The sequence below is a fragment of the Nelumbo lutea genome, chromosome 5 (genome assembly GCF_056320005.1).
Source record: "Nelumbo lutea isolate HS-2025 chromosome 5, American lotus-T2T, whole genome shotgun sequence".
In the NCBI taxonomy this organism is placed as follows: Eukaryota; Viridiplantae; Streptophyta; class Magnoliopsida; order Proteales; family Nelumbonaceae; genus Nelumbo; species Nelumbo lutea.
Genome location: NC_142688.1, coordinates 21,462,556 through 21,484,985, shown reverse-complemented (window position 1 = coordinate 21,484,985; position 22,430 = coordinate 21,462,556). Strand labels below are relative to the sequence as shown.

Genomic DNA, 22,430 nt, shown 5'->3' with positions numbered 1-22,430 from the left:
AATGTGTTTTTTGTCATTTGTCAATGCATAAATGTAATGTTGCCAAACACAAATAAAAGTAAAACAGAGGGTAAATTTACCCTGAACCGGCATTTACACTCCATTTGCATCGTTTCCAAACATAACCTAAAGAAGGAAATTTCTTCTTCTTCTTCTTTGGCCAAGTGGGACCTAAATATGTGAATTTACCCTGAACTAAGTATGGACCTAAATTACAAAGTAGGTACAAGCATAAGTATGGACTGGTTTAGATGCAAATTTACCCTGAACTAGGATTTACACTCCATTTGCATCGTTGCCAAACACAACACAAAGAAGGAAATTTTTTCTTCTTCTTCTTTGGCCAAGTGGGACCTGAATATGTAAATTACAAAATAGGTACAAGCATAATTATGGATTCAAACTTCCCTAGCGTAAAAGGCCTCCTTAAGAAACCTACTTGATATAGGCACATATAGCAAGGTCCCAGATGGCGCCACGTGGCATTGACCGGATGGGATCCTAGGCATTCATCTCTAACTACTTCCAACCACTCCATGGTGAGGTCAAGTACTAAAGGGGGCGCCGAGGTCAAGTTAAAATCATTTTAGTCACTCTTGCTCTCTAGCTCTCCTTCTCTCGAGTGGTCTTGTTTGAGCCCTTGTCTCAAACCTGGTCCGACTCCTCTCAAGCACTTGACTAATTTAACCATCGGAGTCTCTGTGCCTGGGATAATATCCGAGGCCTTTGACATGTGCTCTCTCCTTACTCTCAGGTTGGACACATCAGCCTCGGCTAAAAACAAAGTTACACTATTGCCCTCGGCCCCATCCCATGCAGCAACACTACCCGTTATTAACTTTGAAGTGGATCAACTTGTATAAAAGCATCCATGATCCATCCTAGATAAAAACTTGTTTAGAAACGACACAACATGCGTAACAACAATGACAATGTGATATTTTCTGGATTGAACGTATCTACCAAGTTTTGCTATTTTGGAGTGGACAAGCCTCTAAGTTTGGGATGCATGGTCTCAATCCTAAAATACCTAAGAAATGATCAACAGAAATCCGACGAATATTGAAATTTAATATCTGAATCCGAATTTGACTAAATATTCGAATATTCAATTTGGTTCGAATTTGATTAATTAATAATTTTAGATAATTAATAAAATAAAGTATATAAATATATAAATTATTTATATAACTTAACTATTATATATATAAATTATATAAAATATTTTATATATTATATACAAGATTTAAATAATCTGTTGAATTCGGATATTTATCGAATTGAATCAGATCATATCCGAATTCGATCAATTAGATATTAAAATTATCCAAATTCAATTTGATTATATCGAATATCGAATTCGAAATCAAGTTTTCAAATACCGTTTACATCCTTAGGAGGAGATGGGTAAAAGGGCTTCATACTAAAACCACAATCTACATGTTTTAAGCTTGCTGTAACCAAAAGACCAATGCTAATGGCGGCCGGTTTTATCCTTTACGCAGTGGCCACTGAATAGTAAATAGTAATAAGAAGAACGAAGAGATAATTGTGGCCAAAAAAAATATTGACCAGTCAAGTAATATCAGCAACGGCCTCTCTCTCTCTCTCCATCAGGTCCAGGCCAGAAATGGAAGTACTCATACCCATGCATGGAGGTTTCGACTTACCAAGTTTAGTAACCCTCAATTCCAATTCTCTTCTTGTCATAATGATCATCATCATCAACCAATGAGACTGTAACTGTACAGATGCTTTAATTTAGTGATATTCCCTGTTCATAATCATCCCTAGTTTTATATTGGCCTCTCCACCTCCAACTAGTAACTTGAGCTATATTCAAATTTGAAGCTTATATTCAATTATTGGAATAGCAGAAATCAGTGTCTCTTTTCCCACTTGCCAAAACCCAGAACAAAGCAATACATATACGTTGTTGTGGTGCCCCCCACCCCCCACTGAATGTTACAACATCCATCAGTACACATGAGTCAGTCTTCTACTTCTTCCTCTCTTAGTCCCCCAACATCTTCAACAAATTCAAGAAAAAACGCAAACCAATCACAGATTAATTGCTTCCACTACCATCATTGATACCAAAACTAGTCTTTCGATGGAGACATCTCCTCTCTCCCCTCTCCTCATTACCACTTTGACTCGCAACCATCATCATTATTCTAATAAACAACCATCCCTTTCTTCTTTCTTCTCCCTCCCTCCTTTCAACTTCAAATAATATCTTTGTTTTCCTTTAGGCTGTGTTTGTTTTGAAAGAAAATTAAGGATAGGGAAACCCACAACAAGGTTTCTACAAATTTCCCTCCTCTTCTTTCAAACCAAACACAGCATTAGAGTTTAGACTAGGTGATGCATCTTAGCTTCTGGGTCTTCATCTTCAACGGTAGTTCACAATAGTAACTACTCCAAATCAAATATGGGCTTTGACATCTTGAATGATTCAGAGGTCCAAACTCATTGTGGGCCGTTCACATATCTATCACACAATGACCAGTTGCATCCACTGTCTGTCTTAGGCATCTAGCTTGTCATGACCATTTCTTTTTTTTTTTTTTTGTTTTTTCAATATTAAAGCTCATCCATTCATTTTTAGGTAGAAGGATGTTGTTGCTACATTGATCTTTGTCCCCTGCTGTATCTTTCCCATATCTAAGACTCTGCAAGCCTAAACACAAACACAGTAGAAAAGAATGTTTTTAATCCCTTGAGATGCTAAATTACAAAAATGGTCACCTCAGATGCATAGTTCCCCTCCCTTGGATGAATTTAAGTAGTCAAATCAAACGTACAAACCTTACTAAACGTATAACGTGGGTCTCTTTGTATCCTCTTGTCCTGTATTTAGACATATTCACATATTTAATTTTCTGTATATTTTACCAAAAACAATACATATTTTTTAAATATAATTAAATTCAAGGTCACAGCTAGATCAGTGGTGCAGAAGCAGTAAAAGAGTTTGGGGGTCCATGGGTTGTCAGGTATCAAAAATATTCAGAGGATCATCAGAACCACCACCACGAGGATCATCATGTGTCTGCCTGAAAGTTATTAGGCTGCATTTGGCATTCCTTATTCTAAAGACTTACTCCTTTTTTTTAGTTAAAATGCCCCAATGAATACTGAATTTTTAACAACAAAAAAGAAATAAGTCCTTAAAATAAGAAATGCCAAATGCAGTCTAAAATTCATAGAAAGTTTCATGTATCATGCAGTTAAAAGTGACACAAGTTTTGGTGTTCCACTCTCTTTGGTGGGTATCATTTGTTTCCATTCACTTGGTACTTATGAAGGCAACACACAGAGCCCAAGTGTTTTCTGTCATGTGGGATCCAATGTAAGGAAAACTAGTCAAGTCCAAATATAAGCTGCTGATGATGAAGTTAAAATATGAGAGTAGAGGAGAAAATAGGAGGATCTCAGAACAGATTACAAATGAAAGAACCCTATGTGTTCCTCACTCATTACCAAGGTTCTCCATATCATAAATCCATGACTGCATTCCATGGTTTTATTCTGAAGTTAAGAAAATCTCCAACTTAGAGCTTATGTGCTTAAAAAAAGAAAATCCAACATGGGTTAGATGAAAAAAAAAAGTAAAGATTATATGATAGAGATAAGTAATGAGAGAAGGAAGAGGACAGAACTATTGTCATTGTTGGACAATGCCTTGCCTTTTGTTTGTCTGTTTTTGTTGAAAGGGATCTGTTGCTCGTGATCTTAGGCTTCTTCAACTAATTAATTCTTTTTGGCTCCATTAATTATTAACTTGGTTATATATATATATATTGGCCAAGCCAAAATACTTCTTCTTATAATGCATTAATTTGCAGGCGTGATTAGCGCCACACGGTGCAGAAGTTGAAACCTGAATAAGAATTCCCAAATGCATGGCCAAGACAAATGACACGGTTTCCAAACAATTATCAACTTGTCCTAGAGAGACACTCAACGTACCTTATCATGTGTCTCGAGAGAATCAAAACCCAAATTATTATATAGAATACTGCACCAGCACCACCACAACACAGCCAGACTGTGATGTACCAGAAGATTTATTAATTTCGAACTTTTTACGTAATCACAACTAAATAATAAGACTAATTAACTAAACTATTTTTCTTGAGCTCGATTTGGTCTCCTAGTCCTGCTATCTGTGTTTCTAACAGCCCTCATAAACCCTGGTCATATGTACATTGCAAATAACGCAGCAATTGAGATCTATTTGAAGTCATATAGATAAATAATTATTTGGGTAGCGAGGATTGAACACTAGATAACTCCGTCAAACGAACTCCCATATCATCTCAAAAGATGAAGGTTTAAAGTATTGATACGATATACCTTGTATTGGATGTATTGTATTATATTTTTTTAGATTTTAAATACACAGAGGTGTATAAATACTTTGAACCTTAAAAAAACCATACAACCTAAACGCTTAACCTGTTAAATGAGATCTCTAAAATTTTTTCAACAAAAAGTAAAGTCTTTGAATAGGTTTTTATTCTATAGTAATAACATAAATAGACAACATAAACATTAGGGAATTATAAGGAAATTTAATTGGCTGTGGTCCATATACGAGGTCTCCATCTCTTTTCTTTTTCCTTTTTTTTTTTTTAAGTTTTATAGAGCACAAGAAGTAAAAGAAAACAAATGAATGAAGCTAAGCACAAGAAGACAAAGTTAGTTTCACATTCTACAGAAACTGACAAAGTTAGATTGCTTATCATCTTTCATTGGAGTGGAAGTGTGAAACTATAAACCATGCATCAAAAAAAAGTTTCAGCCCACCCCACTTATAGGCTTGTCTATTATCAAGGTGAAATTTTAAATTAATCAAAACTATTAATGTCTTTCTTGTGGAATAGTGATTAAAAAATATATGGGCATTCCTTTATTAGCAAATGGGAATTGGGCGTTGAATTGAAGAGGCCAATTCTGCAATATCTATCCCATGAATCCGTTCTCAGCATACAGATTTGAAATTTGATGAATTATGAGGTAGCGCGATCCGGGCACTCCTAGTTCATTGCTGATTGGCTCTTTGTTAACAATGAACGGCACCTGAGAAGATGAAAGGAAAGATCCTCGGGGATTTACTCGGTGGAAATATTCTGATACTTAAGTTAATATTGTGTATAGGAAGTAAAGGGAAAAACAAAGGCTAAGAGTGGAAGTCGCGCTTTTTTCTTATATTCGAGAGGTTGGGGGTCTCAAGAAGAAATTTCTCCTCTGTCCTGAGGGCTTTTATAGGGGCGCTCTTTGTGAGATCGGGCATAACCGCCATTGGGCTCCCTGCCACAGTCGTTACCTGCCAGGGCTGCGCAGGTGGCCGTTGCGACGTACTCCTTACCCGTGCGAGTGACACATCCCCAAAGTGACAGGCATGCCTCCGCCTACTGAGAGACGTGGGCGCAGACTGACGAAAGGACAGGGACTGCGCCGTCAGTAAGGGATATGGCGCAACCTGATTGGTACGGCCTGTCAAATAGAAGCTTTCCTGCGGAATGCTCGTGCGGCTCGTTCGCGAGCTACTTTGCAGCGAGCTCGGAATACTTCATGCGTTCCCTTAGTAGAATTAGTTATCGGGATGACTTGTTTGCTTAGGAGCTCGGGCGAGCTAGTTTTCTTAGCTTGCGAGCTGAAGTTGCCTCGGAATATCCCTTCGGGGGTAGCTCGAGGAACCCGGAGCTTGCATCGTGGCGAGCTTCTCCTTTTGCATGATATGATGTGGTGAGCTGCTTTATGGGCCCGTTACTTAGCTTTGCTGGGCTGCAATACTAAGCTGTCGCTTACATCGGGTCAGTGTCCACGTGTCGCCGTTTCATAGATCGGGTCAAATCATCATTCATCAATTGCCCCCCACTCCTCGGGCTAAGAATATTGCCTTAGCGCAGGGAGTTTATGAAGCGCGATGGACTGATTTGACCGAAATTCAAACTTGATTGAGCGCCCTCATTAAATGCAATCACGGGAATCAAGAGATCTTCTGACTTCCCTGACTTTCCGGATTCTGAAAACGTGCTGAGGTGGCCTTTAATTCCGAACGTCATGCGGCTGCAACCACCTTGATCGTGGAAGATGTGCCGCCAATCGCCTTCGGTTTTTAGAAGGCGTGCGGTCAGGATATCTGTGGATTGTTGGATCTGCTTTGATCCAAGCCATCAGTTTGAAAGGACATGGGCTATAAATAGGGCCCCCTAGGCCTTATCTTTCTCCACACCATCTTTTGGATTCTGAGGTCGCGTAGTTTGCCTAGTTTACTCGAGTTTCTCAGTCTGCTCCATTCCGTCTTGCTCTGGTGAGTCCCAATCGCTGTCAGCCATGTCTGGGTACCCACGCTATACCTACCATAGGGGCGATAGCCAGGATGATGATGCTCCCTTGAGCTCGGGAGGAGCCTGGGAGCATATCCCGAAGGCTCGGGAAGCCTCTGGCGACATGGTGTCTGCTTCTAGGGGGAGGGAGCCTGATTACTTTGGCCCTTCTTTAATGACAGTGGAGAGACTCAGGTCTTTCATCCACTACTTTCGCCTCCCTGGGAACCTGGTTTACAGCCTCCCTATTGACAACTTCCCCTGGGAGCATGGTCCCAATGATATAGTGATCTTTCAAGAACAACTCGAGGCTGGCTTGCGTCTCCCCCTGCACCCCTTCATAGTGGAGGTGCTGAATGATTTTAATGTCACTATTGACCAGCTTCATTCCAACGCTGTTCGAAACATGGTTGGAACTATATCCCTATGTCACGAGTACTACCTTCCTTTGGACCTTGATATTTTTGCATCTATCCTTTGCATAAAGAATACTGCTCCTAGGTCTCATCTGGAGAGGCGCTTTTATTACCTCACCCCCCGTCGCAGCTATAAGCTCTTATACGAGCTGCCAAGTAAGATTCCTGCCTGGAAGCGGGATTACTTTGTGGTCCGTAACCCCAAGGGGTGGCCCTTTTCCACGGCTTGGAGGGGCGCTATCCAGGACCCCGGGGCCGAGCTGGACACTGAGACTCAGAAAATGATGTTGTCCTGGGCGTCAGTAGGCTTCCATTGCTCGGACTACTTAGCTGAGGAGAAGCTCGTGCAGGCAAGCTTGAGCCCGGGTAGGTCGGTCTTTTAGGTCGCGAAGTGCCTTCTGACTATTGTGTACACATGCATTTTGTTTATTGTTGGACTAATGCCTTGTGGTCTTGTGGCAACCATCATGTCTAGTGCCGATTCGTGCCGCCTTCTCTCGGGCAGCCAAAGACGCCAGGTGAAGAGGACGAGCCCCGACCGAACCCCGCCTTCATGAAGCACTGAGTTCTGGTCTGCCGAGTCGGTCCTGCCCTCTTCTTCGCCCAAGGTTCCGATGCCCCCTCTTGAGGGGACTAGTGGGACTAACCCTAGGGGAAGCGAGCTCCCTCAGCCGGGGAAGGTACCCTGTAACCCCCTTTAGCCCCGTCCTTACCCTCGATTCCCAGTGGAAAACTGGGAAGTGGTAAATGAATATCTGGTAGCTCGCCAGAGGAATTGGAAGGCAATCACCAATGATGAAATCGCTCAGTGGCGAAACATGGAGCCCGGGGATCTCTCCGCGTGAGCCTCTGCTCACTGCATGGTGGTAAGTGACCATTTTCCCTCTTCCTCTCTTGTTTCGCCATTTTCCGCTGTCTTCTGATCTTTCTTTTTCGCCAATACGTAAATTCTGCCATCCATGCCATGGCTCTCCAGACACGCATTCATCTCGTCGACGCCCTCGACCAGCATTCTGACAACTAGAAGCTCCAGGTCGAGCTTGACTGGATCCGGGGCGAGCTCCATCACACCCACAAGGGGAGTGAGTCTCAAGGCCTGCTCGTCCACAACCAGGAGGCTCAAATCGCTCGGCCTATTGAAGAGAGCGCACGCTATAGGGAGGAATCGTCGAGGATGGCGGGGGAGAGGGAGCCTCTCAGGTAGCAGGTGCAGGACTTGGAGTCCACTCTTTTGAATCAGACCCGAAAGTTTGATCAGATGGTGGAGGTTGAGCGGGAGAAAGCGGTCTGAGATTTTAAGGACTCCCAGGAATTTAACCAGGCAGAGTATGGTTTGGGTTCGTATCGCTCAGGGTTTAAGATCTGCCGGTGGCTGGTCCGGAAGAAGTTTTTCGGGCTCAACCTCGATGGCATTACTATGAAGGGTCTGTCTCCTGAGACACCGGACCAAGCGGATGAAGAGGAGCCTGATTCTCCAGAGGATGAGGAGGCAGATTCTTGAGGTGGCGTTTCTCTGGGATTCTGTGGCTTCCGGCTGCCGTAAACCCAGTCTTTCACAAGTTTTCGGTTGGAAGGTTTGCCCTATGATGATCAAACCTTTCCCCGAGCTGTTTAGCTCGGTTACTGCACTTGTTATTTTCTTTGTTGTTTTTTTTTTGTCAATGAAAGTTTCTTCCTTATTCTGAGTATGATGAACTCCCTTTGTTTTTACTAAAGCAATTTCATCATTTCAGCTGTTAAAGTTACATACTTGAAGTAGGGCTATTTAGTAGGCGTTATCCCGATTTGTCATGCTTAAGGCCCCTGTTGTATACCGCGGAGTGATTACAATGTATGTCCGAGCTAAGCATTGGTTGGCTATTCAGTTCTACCAATGTATCGGGATGAGCTATGCTTCACAGGGTTTAAACCGGAGCTGCTTACGCTTTTGATTTGTCATACCTTGCCTTCGCCACTGAAGTGTCTTTCTTCACACCGAGGTCTTTGATAGCTCGGTGTTTTGGCATGTCTCTGACATTTGTCGCATTTTCTAACGAGTTCAATGGCGTCTGCCTTCATTGTTGGCCAATAATACCCTTGCCGAAGCGCTTTCAGGGCAAGGTCCCTGCCCCCCAAGTGTCCGCTGCACAGACCTTCATGAGTGTCATGGAGTACGAGCTCGGCTTCAGTAGGTCGGAAGCAACACAGGTCTGGGAGTGTGTAGGATCTCCTGTATAGTCGCTCATCTATCATAACGTATTTAGCTGCCTGGCGCTGCACCCTTCTAGCTGCATTGCGATCTGCAGGGAGGGTCCCGTGTAACAAGAAGCTTATGAGTGGGTCAATCCAGCTTGGCTCTGCTTGATGACGGAAGCGACCTCCTCTGCCCCCCCCCCCCCCCCCGAGAATGATAGGTTGAGACAAGTCCTCTATGTACACGGTTCTCATGGTGATGTCGCTAATGCTGGCTAACTTGGACAGGGCATCGGCCTCGGTGTTCTCCAACCTAGGGATCCGTCTGATGAAGTGTGACTGGAAGTTGAGTAGGGCCTCTCTAACTTTGGCTAAGTAGGCGACCATGGTCGGATCGCGAGCTTCATACTCGCTCGTGACTTGGTTGACTACGAGCTGGGAGTCGCTGCAAATAATGATGTGCTTGGCTTTTACTTTTCTGGCTAAGGCTAGTCCGGATATCAACGCCTCGTATTCTGCTTCATTGTTGGATGCCTTGAACTCGAAGCGTAGCGCGTATTCCAGTTTTATGCCGCATGGGCCATGCAGAACTACTCTGGCACCGTTTCCCTGCTGGTTTGAGGAGCCATCTATGTGAATGATTCAGGGCTCCTCATCCCAGCTCGCGGTTGGCCGAGCTAGGAGAGGTACCACACTGGCTACTACTTCACGAGGTTCGGACTCGACCGATCCGGGAGCTTCAGGCTCACCCGAGGTGGAAGCCTCACGCTAAACCGGACTAGGAGCTTCGGAGCTGAATGTGCATTTGGCTATGAAATCTGCTAAGGCTTGGGCCTTAATGGCAGTTCGCGGCTTGTACTGGAGGTCGTACTCACTGAGCTCAATGGCCCACTTTGTCAACTGATCGGAGACCTCGGGCTTAAGCAATACTTGCCTCAGAGGTTTGTCAGTAAGGACGATAACAATATGAGCTTGGAAGTAAGGGCGGAGCTTCCGAGTTGCAATTATCAATGCGTATGCTAGATTTTCCATCTCTGGGTATCTCCTTTCTGCTCCATGCAATACTTTACTAACATAATAGATGGGTCATTGGACCCGATCTACTTCCTTAATTAGTACCGAACTGACCACTCGTCGCTCGCCGAGAGTTAGAGTTCTAAAGCATCGCCCTCGTCGGGCCGGGTTAAGGTCGGCACGCTAGTAAGGTAGTCTTTGAGCTCGTCGAGCACGAGTTGGCAATCTTGGGTCCACTCAAACCCTTTGCTCTTTATTGGCTTAAAGAATGGTAGACAACGGTCCGCTGATTTAGACATGAAACGGCTTAGGATGGCTATGCGGCCATTCAACCTCTGAACTTCCTTAAGCTTTCGGGGTGGTTTCATGTCCAAGATGGCCTTAACCTTATCCGAGTTGGCTTCAATGCCACGCCGGTTAACGATGTATCCTAGGAACTTACCTGAGGTTACGCTGAACACATACTTGTTTGGATTCAATCTCATATTAAACTTATGCAAAATTTCAAAAACTGAACGCAAGTCTCATATTAATTCATGTGAGAATTGAGTTTTGACGATCGTGTCATCCACATAGAATTCTACTTTTCTGCTGATTAACGGCGCAAATAATTTATTTACAAGCCTCTGAAAAGTTGCCCCTGTGTTTTTCAACCCGAAGGGCATAACCTTGTAACAGTATAGGCCGAACTCCGTGATGAAGGCAGTCTTTTCTTCGTCTGTTGGGTCCATCTTGATCTGGTTATATCCTGAATAGGCGTCCAAGAAACTTAGCAACTCATGCCCTGAGGTCGCGTCCACCAGATGATCGATTCGGGGGAGCGGGAAGCAGTCTTTCGGGCAAGCCCTATTTAGGTCAGTGTAGTAAACACACATGCGCCACTTGCCGTTGGCCTTCTTTACCAGGCCTGGGTTGGATACCCAGCTCGGGTATTGGACTTCTCTTATGAAGTCCATTGCAAGGAGCTTCTCGACTTTCTTGTCAACCGCTTTCCACCGTTCCGGGGCTTGGTTGCATTTCTTCTGTCTAACGGGCCTAACTACAGGATCAGTGCTCAGCTTGTGATTTATGAGTCTGGCGTCTATACCGAGCATTTCTGCCGTGAACCATGCAAAAATTTCTAAATGATGTAGCGCGATCTGGGCACTCCTAGCTAACTGTTGACTGGCTCCTTGTTAGCAACGAATGGCACCTGAGAAGATGAAAGGAAAGATTCCCGGAGATTTACCCAGTGGGAATACTCCGATGCTTAAGTTAGTATTGTGTATAGGAAGTAAAGGGAAAAACAAACGCTTAGAGTGGAGGTTGCGCTTTTTTCTTATACTCGAGAGGTTGGGGGTCTCAAGAAGAAGTTTCTCCTTTGTCCTGGGGGCTTTTATAGGGGCGCTCTTTGTGGGATCGGGCATAACCGCCACTGGGCCCCCTGCCACAGTCGTTACCTGCCAGGGCTGCGCAGGTGGCCGTTGCGACGTACTCCTTACCCGGGCGAGTGACACGTCCCCAAAGTGACAGGCACGCCTCTGTCTACTGAGAGACGTGGGCGCAGACTGACGAAAGGACAGAGACTACGCCGTCAGTAAGGGATATGGCGCAGCTTGATTGGTACGGCCTGTCAGATAGAAGCTTTCCTACGGAATGCTCGTGTGGCTCGTCTGCGAGCTACTTTGCAGCGAGCTCGGAATACTTCATGCGTTCCCTTAGTATGGATGTTGATGATTTCATTAGTATGAACCTGTTACATGGAAGGAGAGAAGATGAATATCCATGAACTCTTTATCCTTAAAAGCAAATGAAAAGAGGCTTCTTCCTAGTTTACTACACTTACTCGCTTTCAAGATAAACAAAAGAGAAGCATTGATCTTGGTTGTTTTCATCAATTCATTGTTTTTGGTTCTGTGGGGTTTACTCGCTTACAAGATAAACAAAGGAGAAGCTTTGATCTTGGTTGTTTCCATCAATTTATTGTTTTGGTTTTGTGGGGTTTATTAAAAAAACGCCATCACATCAATATCATACACTTATTGGTGTTTATTGTGCATGAAACCATTGTTTGTTTTCATTGTTTATCAAATAAATACTAAAAATCATAAACGCTTGGACTTATGTGTTTTAGGCTTTTGGAGAAACATCAAATTGTTGTTTTTACCAACACCCCATTATTTCTTGAAATGAAATACTTATATGGCAAGTTTTTATGGGGTATTAATATGAGGTGAAAAGTAAGATACATTTAAAGTAACGTCCAACCAAACAACAAAAAAAAAACTTTATAGTAAAAAATGTTAAAAGTAAAGTTTTACAAATAAATATTTAAAATAATAAATGACCCATCTATAAATACCTATAGAACCCAACATATACTTATTAACAGGCTTACTAGTACTTTGTGAGAAATAATAAATTATTAAAAGTTGATTTTAAGGAAAAAAAAGCATACCAATGTTTTCACATATTTTAACATGAAATAGCTAATTTGTGTGTTTAATAAAAAAAGGTATGACAAGTGATGTAGGCGCACATGGCCCGAACCAATGGCACACATACATGCAGATGGCGGCGACGCTTAGGGCGGACCCATTGAGGATGCACGTAGAATATAGGTTGGCGCACGACACGAAACCAATAACGTGGCCACATGCGGCGGCCTCGGATGACTACGCTCCCTAAGACGGCTTTAATTTTAAATAGGGGGCAACCCTTTCAAGGTAGATATCTAGACTCTTCACTTCTAAGAACTCCCCTTGTCTTTCTCTCACAGCTTTGTCTAAGTGCCATTGTCTAAGAACCTGTCCACTTGATGTTACACCCGTATTAACTTGACCGTTAAAGTCTCCGCCTCAAACTAGTATCCGAGTCCTCTGACGTTCTCTCTCTTTCCTACCTATGATCTACCAACCCTGGGCCACTACAGACTTCGGATTCTTCAACCAGCCCTCGGCTTCAGAGTGAAATTAAAGTGTTGTCCTGAATCCATTAGGAGTAGCAATAGCAAGAACTCTCTATCATTTTATCAAAATATATTTGGTTGAGGAAGATATGAAGGTTGTATTCTAGGACTGAAAAGTTCAACTGCAGAAGGGGTTGTCACGCTTTTACAACTCTTGGTTATGTGTACATTTTTATAGCTTCAAAACTTTTAAGCAAGTATAGAATCCCACGAACAAGCCTATTAAATGCTTGTGGTCCATTCTAAGCTACTTATTTATACACTAGCCATGCATGCTTGGGTCACCTTAGTTTGATTGCGCAACAATGACAGTGACTGAATTTCTGGAGTGTGTTCTCTCGGTAGTAAAGAATGGACGAAAGATAGAACCTTAATTATTTTAATATAGATTAAATTAAACAATGTTATATTCTACTAAATCCTTGCCATCAAAACAATAATTAAAAATCATGTCCTTAAAATTATTATAACATTTTAATATAATTTATTAATATTTCACTGTTTTAGTCAATATATCATTTCCAAGGGGTTTGCTATATATCCTTGAAAACTTACAATGCTTACTGGTGGAAATTAGAGAAAAATAAAACTTTTAGTTTCAATAAAAAAAAAAAAACTGTTTCTGAAATTAAAATAGAGGAACATCCTAAATATCAAAATCAATTTACAATAGATTTATCGTATTTTCTATTATTTGAAGCTTTAAATGCTTGTTTTTTTTTTTTTTTTTGAGACATATAGGTACACAGTTGCAATCAGTCCCAAAGTCTTTTTATCACTTAAAATAGGTTATCGCATACGTTTGGATTGGACATTTGGACCCATTCGTTCAGTCATTCAGTGGCTGTCCTTGTATTGGACATGTGTTTGGCTGATGAAGTGGGCATCCAATGAGCGCGCTCTCACCGAGTAGACCATGAGACGATGAGCGCCATGCCGTGTTCGCCTTCACCATATCCCCCACTCCACTGCCTTTGGCACAGCTGTTCCAATTTTGCAATCAATGATGATCGACGACATTCCAAGACAAACACGATAGAGCGCTCACGGCTAATTCCGATAAGAGCGAACTCATAGGATCATCCGTCACGACATCAATGCGTTAGGATTTCATTTCCTGAGCTTAAGCGCTTGAACGAGAAAGAAAGAAAGAAAGAAATCTATAGATAGGATAGGAGAGGAGGAGATTAAAGGAGTCGGGTAGCTCGAGTGGGGCCACATCAGTGTGTATAAGAGAAACGTCGATTTCGTGTCAAATCATCCAACCATTGACGGCGGACGACGAGCTCTGATTTTGTCTCCATTTCATTCATCCTCCAAACCAGTTTCTGCTTTTCTTATTTTTCTTTTTTAATGCCCACGCCACGGCAGATGAAAGAACTACTTCCTTTTTTTTTTTTTGCTTTTCTAACAAAAAGATTTCCGAGAAAAGAATGCATTAAAAAAGCATGAGATGGTTCTGAGTTAATATCCAACTCGGATGTTTTGAAACTCGAAAGAAAGAAAGAGATGGAAGAGATAGACAACAAACCCCAGACTCTCTCTCTCTCTGCTTCATCTGTAAAATGCGAATCAAGCACTGGATCCCCATGAACAAACAGTTCAAAAGAAAATGATTTCTAACCAACCCACACAATGGGTTGGTTAGAAAGTCGAAAGTCGAAACCCTCACTTGCATATCCAATAATTCAGAAAGGGGGAAGGAGGCCAGTTGGGCATAAATGTCAGTGCCCACTCTGTACTCATTCTAATTTCTAACCAACCCAGCCATAATATTCTTTTGGACTAGCAATATTGTTTCAGTTTGGCCATAGCTAAGCCAATTCTCATTGGGCCCACGGCCCGGACTGTCAGCCCACATCTACTGAGTTTGGACAATCAGGGTTCCAGGCTGTCCAGAGTCCATTAGCACTTGTTAATGGCAAGGCAACGGCACGTCGGCACCAACAAAAAAACAATGGTCAGCCCGCATTAGCAATCCACCTGGCTGGTCCCCTTCTGAGCCAACACGAGTCGACCCGGGTCACGACGAGTCAGCCCAAATTCCCAGCGCGATTGCGTATTGCCACAGTGCCACAGTGCCACAGTGCTACTCTAGGTATATAGGTGGGGTGGGCCCTGGAGTTCCCATGGTCAGTAGTCCCCTCTCACCCTCAGAATAATGAGACCCATCAACCGTCCAAAAAGAACGGAGGCTAATCCACGAAACCGCAATTCGTCCGCTTTACAAATCAACCGCTGGCTGCTTTCGGACTAGGAGAGAACGTCTTTCTTTAGTTTAGCCTTTCCTTCGCACTTTCTCTTTTTTACCTCCAAGTTTTCCTTTTTGACCCAAGCAAAAAATAAAATAACATTATATACTCAAAAGAGCCTCGATGTGGGTCCCAGGCTTCGCTTCATTGGTGCTACCACTGAATCACAAAATGGGCGGTTGAGATTTACTTCCTTTCCCGAAAAGGCTACTATATGACGTCAATTGACAGCGACATAGACGCGCCGTATACCGATGTGTCGATAGAAAATTAGATGATGGAGTTCCTTCTCCTGCGACCCCTGTCGCAGGATAATCATGCGACGGCCAATAATATTGGAACACGTCATCCAACTTAAAAGATATTTGAAATAAACGATAACGTCTAAGTTTTACTCACTCACCATCGCGGACACAATCCCAACATTTCAAATTAACTTTTTACTCTTTTGGGTTACAATTTACAAACAGGGGCGAACCCAAACGCTTTTTCACCGGTGACAAGGGAAGCGTTCCTTCCGTTCCACACCGCCGGGACCCATATGGGATTTGATATGCACCAATGTAATAGAAAGTGCATATTTAAGATAAATTGCAGAAAAAGCTTTATAGCGAGAATTTCTTTTCTATTTCGTTCAAATTGGCTACACAACTAGCAGGAGATTTTACTTGCCAGAGAACCAGCTGCTATCTCCAGAATCTCTTCTTCACCAAATTCATTTTGAAACAATTGTGGTTATTTTTCACTTCGGACGACCATCAACTAGATATCCTCATGCGCATATTCATGTTTGTAATTTGTAATTCTCTCCGTTACCTTTATTTTTCACTTCGGACGACCATCAACTAGATATCCTCATCCGCATATTCATGTTTGTAATTTGTAATTCTCTCCGTTACCTTTATTTTTCACTTCGGACCGCCATCCAATTGGAACTTTTCCTTTCCTCTTCCTCTTATCTTTAGTTCTCGGAATTCTTCGCCGACCACCGTGCGGGTCGCCGGAATCAAAAGTTTGAGGGGTTGTCGTTGAGAGCTTTCCATGTCCCGGTTTAGCAGAGAAGAGGAAGAGGAACGAAAGGGGTGAGTGGGGGGGTTAGCCGGTTAGGGTTTGTTGTAACCAAAAATAAAAAATTAACTAATTTTGAAAATTTTTAGAAGTCCGGCCAGACCGGCCCATTAAATGTAGAGTTGAGCCGTTAACGTTTAGTTTGATTGAATAAACTTTGAGTGACGTGTTTAATATGTATTGGAGGTAGCCAGATAATAGTGTGACCGCGGTCGCAGCAGATGGATGGAGGATCAGGGACCCGTTTAAGTGAGTGACTCTGGCGGAGAAGGGTCAGAACAGTACACGTGGAAGTCTAAGATCAGGTGGTGTCATTTCAAATGCTATTGCTGCCACGTCATGAGTGGCGCATAAGTGAGAGATGGAGAAGAGGAAAGAGAGAGAGACAGATAAGAAAGAGATGGGAATGGTGGGGCTCGGAAAGCAACTCGTGCATGGCAGGGCTCTGGGGGCCGCGACTAGCGAGGTAGGGTTTCCTTTTCTTTTCTTTTCTCAAATTTTTTTCTCTTAATTTTTATTTTGATATTTTTGCCGCTTGGTAATTGTATTTGAGTGCAGTTCTTCTGTGCTGTGCCGGTGTCTGTAGTGTGGGACCCATTGGGTTTTGGTTTCTTATCGTGGGTCCTCGATCCTGCTGATTGAGGTTGTGGTCCGACGGGGCTCCTTTAAAAATGAAGGGACGAACCTCTCTCACTGTCACCTCTCAAATACGCTCTCCCCCGGGAGTCTCTCTCCGTCTCCCCCTCGCGCAACACACACACTTTCACTTCAGTTTGAAACCCGAAATCGGTTCAATCACCAGCGAGATTGATTCTCTCTCAATTTCCCAACCTGATTTCTGATCCCGTTGGATTGGGGGCTTCTCGAAAAGTGCTTCTCAGTTCTCACGGCTCGATCGCATTGGTTTTGGGGCTTTTTCTTTTCAAAGGAGAAAGGGGAAAAAGGTAAACGATTGCTCTCCCTCTCTCTCTCTCATCCATACTCTATACTTGGCCAAAGCCCACAATCAAGCCCCATTCCATTTTCCTTTGTTTAATCTACAACTCAGTGCTGCAGCAGCTCTGCAAGTGCAAACAAACAGAAAAATGGTATTAATCACATTCACCAATCTATGATCTCATCTGTCTTCGATCGGATACATAAAGAGACCACCCATTGCATCACTGTCGTCGTCACCATGTTCAACTGGTAGTCTGCTACTCTGAGTTGCGTTCCTCTGCAACCCTTCATCCGGAGAATGGCGTACATGTGCGCCGACAGTGGAAACCTAATGGCGATCGCTCAACAAGTCATCAAACAGAAACAGCAGCAACAGCAACAACAGCAGCAACAACAACAGCAACTCGCAGGAATCAACACTTTTTCTCTGAACCCATGGAGCGGGGCCCATCATCCCATCGCCAACCCTCCCTCTTTTGCTTATGGTCTTGGCGCCGGATTCTCTGATCCATTTCCCGTAGCCGGAACGTCAGATACTGGTGAACCTGTCCTCCCGTTTCCGCACTTAGACGACCCACATCATGCAACCGAGTTTAGGTTTTCTTATTTGGGGGGAAACAATGGAGGCGAGTTCGACTCCGACGAATGGATGGAGAGTTTAATGGGTGGAGGAGAGTCGACGGAAAGCTCGGAGCTTCCCTCCGGCTGCGACGCATGGCACAATCACGAGTTCTCTCTCTGCGGCGGCGATCCCTTCGTTTGTAGTTCCAGTCGGCTCAATCTCTCCTCTCCTTCCCCGTCCGACCTCAATCGGCTCCTTTTCTCAGATACCCAGAAAAATCCCAACACGCTCCAAGCTCAAGTCCCGACGTGGACCCCACTGCTGCCGCCACCTCCACATCCACCCCCACCACCACCACTAGCTGATGATTCCCCAACGACTCATCCGCCGCCGTTCAACAGGGTGAGTGATGCTGCTGTTATAGCTCAATCACCTGAAACGGAATCTACGACGCCGATGCTGGAATCTCTCCTGGACTGTGCCCGACTGGCCGATTCTGCACCGGAACGAGCCGTCAAACCACTTATTCGACTCCGGGAATCAGTGTCCGAACGTGGCGATCCGACGGAAAGAGTTGTCTTTTATTTCGCTGAAGCTCTTTACAGTCGGGTTTCTTCAAAAACTGCGAGAACCGCACCAACGTTTGAGACCTCGTCGGAGGATTTCACACTCCCTTATAAAGCTCTAAACGACGCCTGCCCATATTCGAAGTTTGCCCATTTGACGGCGAACCAAGCGATACTCGAAGCGACCGAGACGGCCAATCGGATACACATCGTCGACTTCGGAATAGTTAAAGGAGTTCAGTGGGCGGCGCTCCTCCAAGCCCTGGCAACTCGGTCCACCGGAAAACCCTCTAGCATCCGAATATCTGGCATTCCTGCTCCCGCACTTGGGGGGTCACCGGCGGAATCTCTGTCCGCCACTGGCAATCGTCTCCGTGATTTCGCCAAGCTTCTCGATCTAAATTTTGAGTTCGAGCCTATCTTGACGCCAATTCAGGAGCTTAACGAATCAAGCTTCCGAATTGTCACGGACGAGGTTTTGGCAGTGAATTTCATGCTTCAGTTGTATAACCTGTTGGACGAGACAACAGTTGCCGTGGAGAGGGCTTTGCGGCTGGCGAAATCTCTGAAGCCCAAGGTCGTGACGCTCGGAGAGTACGAAGCGGGCTTGAACCGGGTTGATTTCCTGAACCGGTTTAAGACTGCATTGCGGTACTACTCGGCGGTCTTTGAGTCGCTTGAGCCGAGCTTGACAAGAGACTCTACGGAGCGCCTCCGGATTGAAAGCTTGCTGCTTGGGAGGCGGATATCTGGTGTTGTTGGACGGGAAGAAGGGCCAATGAGACGAGAAAGTATGGAGGAAAAAGAGCAGTGGAGAGTTTTGATGGAAGGGTGTGGATTTGAATCTGTGGCTCTCAGCCATTATGCGATGAGTCAGGCAAAGATTCTTCTGTGGAACTACAATTACAGTTCTTCGTATTCTCTTGTGGAATCACCACCCGGGTTTCTTTCGCTTGCATGGAATAGCGTTCCCCTTCTCACTGTTTCGTCATGGCGCTGATGAGTTTAGAATCTTTAGATAGCTCTTTTATAATTTCCACCTGGATATTTTTTTCTCTGGTGTGGAAGGATTACTCTGCTCTTCTCTTAGGTGCTTAAGTGCTTTTGGATGGAACAATGAGGAGTGGGTCTTGTTATGGAGCTCAGCTATTCTCATGGATAATCCTAACCCAAGTTTAACTGGCTTAGATAGTTCGCCATTAGTGCATGTTTGGAGCTTCTTGATCAGAAAAAAAAAAAAAAAATGAATTGCTTTGTATTTTGCCATTTTGTTTTTTTATCTTTCTTTTTTCCATTCTGTATTCTTATCCTGGTTCCTTCATAGGTTTGATTGGGACAAGCTGTAAAAAGTAAAGAAGAAAAAGGGATCTTCTTCGTTAGTTATCTGTACATAATTTTGGCTCTCTTCTGATTCAATGTCTGTGAGAAAAGTAGAGAGCGAGCTTATCTTTACCATTCTCCCTGAGGTTTTTCTGTATCTGTTCCAGATTTTCCAATTTGGAATCTCTCGCCAGTCACCATGTTCATCAAAATACTTGCAATTTGAGTAAAGCAAAGCTAAGTGTGGAAATGGGTCATTTTCTTTCAGGGGGGCCTGACAAATGCCCTAGTGTTAGATCGAGTGCAGGATAGCGGAAAGTTGGAATTATGAAAGAAACCTTCTACAGTTCTCACCTTTCCCTTTCTTCTTTTTCTTTCCTTAATTTTTCTTGGCAATCTTCAATTTTCTGACCCATTTTATCCTCTTTCCTTAAACTGGCTTTAATGGCCGTCTTTTTCTAAACTGCAGTGGAAAACTTAGGCCGGCCTGCATTTCCGTCGGGATCCGGATTCAGTCAGTGCAAGGCGCGTTCCAACGACCTTTATAAGCCTTGCATTGTGAATATCTCAATGAAATCAAACACAGAAGTACGGAGATATTCCCAATGCAAGTTGTAAAGGCTATTCGAACGGATGTGCACTGATTGAAATCAATCTCCGTCCGTTCCAGATTTTCGAAAATTTTACCGTTGGTTTTCGGTTATACGAAAGTTCCATTATACCCTCCATTTTTCCCTTCTTTCTCTCCTGGTCGGATGGCCATAGCTATCAAGTTTGCTGGAGATCAAACGACCAAACCACAAGCACAACGTGCAGATTAGATTATTTATCATCTTAATTTATCAGAGATTCAGAAGCATTCCAGACGAGCGAGGGAGCTCGATTTGAAACTCGGGAATCGGCCAGCTATGTTGGATCTTGTGTCACAACACCCAAGATGACGTTCCCATTTTTTTTTTTTTTTTGGATTAATATCAAACTGCTGTCTTCCTATTTTCCCAATTATAATATTAGACCGAGTGATAGAGAAGATTTCCGTCATTTACGAAATACAAGAGTCCGATGCAGAGAGCAACTAATCAAAGCCCTAATGCCCTACTGAAGCTTGTTGGTTAATGGCTGTTTTGTCTACTAGAACAACTACAAACAGATCAGCTAAATCAGCGCGCTCCTTTTCGTACGATCCGGTTAGCTTATCCTAATTTTTATCTATATGAACCTAGTCAAATCCTATCTGATAACTAGATGACTTGCTTTATTTTTCTAAACTTGGAAGTTTTTTATCCATGAACTATTTATTTATACGTTCCAACTACTTGTTAAAATGCTGAAATCGTGATGTGATCCCAAATCTGGATTCCATCTCGAATCAAATTCTAACAGTTTTTTACCGACACGCAAGCATTTTGACAAAAAAAAAAAAGGAAAAGAAGTGATGCCCATTATTTGGCTAAATAATGGTGAATAACGAAATTCAATCACAAATCACATAAGATGTTAATCATCTTATTAGTACAAATTGAAATGCAAATAAAAAGAAGTGAACTAAACTGAAGTATTTAAATCTTTGGGGGTGGAGTCTCATCGTCATCTCGGAGCTCCGGAGGCGGGGCCAGCAGTAGGCCCCCGTTCAGCGGCAGAGGCCAGTCGGTCCACACGCCCAAGAGAAATTAGATATTAAATCGGATTAATGGAGAAGAGGCCAAGAGAAAACGACTGGAATTGAGAACACTTAGAGATTCTGCTGGCTTCTGTTTGGCGTCTGGAAGAAGCTTGTCCTTCTTTCCAGAAGGGACGACGACATTTGAAAGGTCCTTTTGAAATAAACCCACCCCCGCCTGGACTCTTTCTCTCTCTCTCTCTGCGGGAGGGAGACTGTAATGGTGCTCACTCACGTCATTCTTTGGGTTTGTTGCCCCCCCCCCCCCCCGTGGGATCCACTTTTCCTCTAAATTGCGTTTGACGGTGCCACGTGTTATCCATTTCGACTTCTTGTGTGGGATGAGGCCAATTGGCAGGCTATTGATTCAATTCAACTTCAGAGGTCTGTCTTTAAGCTCTAACCTCGTCGGGGTCCTATACTAAGAAGGGGTAACTTAGTCATTTGAATCTGCAATTGGTAAAGTGATAATGGAACGTGATGTGTCAAAGGCCAAAGCGACTCAAAAAATCCGTAGCGTCGTCCGCCTCAGGGTGTACGTAACATCTAGCCTAAAATATCAGGGTGCTAGTTGTAGGTTTGTAGGGCAGCTTGGGCAGGTATAGCTTACGTCACACACTCTATTCACCCGTTTATAGCGTTTGAATTGGATCGGTCTTTTCAGAAGAACCCCCCGCTGCCCGCGCCGAACGGGTAGTATAGTACTGGTAGCATACTCTGAGCTCTCTCCGTCTCCATCACTCACTGCCTCTTTTGCCTGCAGACGACAACGTCCATCAGACTCAGTCCTGTAACGTCACTCTCCAGTTTCTTTCTTGCACGCAGAATCCGGAGGGTTGAGGGCAGAAGACACAAAGACCGAAAGCAGAATACTGAAAAGCCAATTCCAATATGTGATTTTTACAGTAGCAACTGCAACCTTCTCGAATTCCTCCACAGCTCGTGAAGGTTCGATTACAATCATAAATCAGCTTATTCCTTCGTTAGTTCTGTTGAATTATTCACTATTAGTGGCTTGGCTTTTTGTTTATCTAGCAAGAATCATTCACTTGCCTTGATTTCTATCTTCTTTCTCCGTTTGTCATTATACTTTTCTGTCTAGATTGTTGCAGATATTCTTGTACATATATATACCAAAACAAATTTGTAATTCGGAAGAGTGCAAACTGCAAA

The 22,430-nt window shown here is 43.5% G+C and overlaps 1 protein-coding gene across 1 annotated transcript; it reads left to right on the top strand.

The window, feature by feature from the left end:
• Positions 1 to 15,752: 15,752 nt before the first annotated feature.
• On the top strand, positions 15,753 to 19,671 carry LOC148850903 (SCARECROW-LIKE protein 7-like). Its single transcript, XM_088947769.1, has 2 exons — positions 15,753 to 16,676; positions 16,769 to 19,671. Exon 2 carries the CDS (start codon positions 17,448 to 17,450, stop codon positions 19,275 to 19,277), a length of 1,830 nt encoding a protein of 609 aa, XP_088803895.1. The 5' UTR covers positions 15,753 to 16,676; positions 16,769 to 17,447; the 3' UTR covers positions 19,278 to 19,671.
• The last annotated feature ends 2,759 nt before the right edge of the window (positions 19,672 to 22,430 follow it).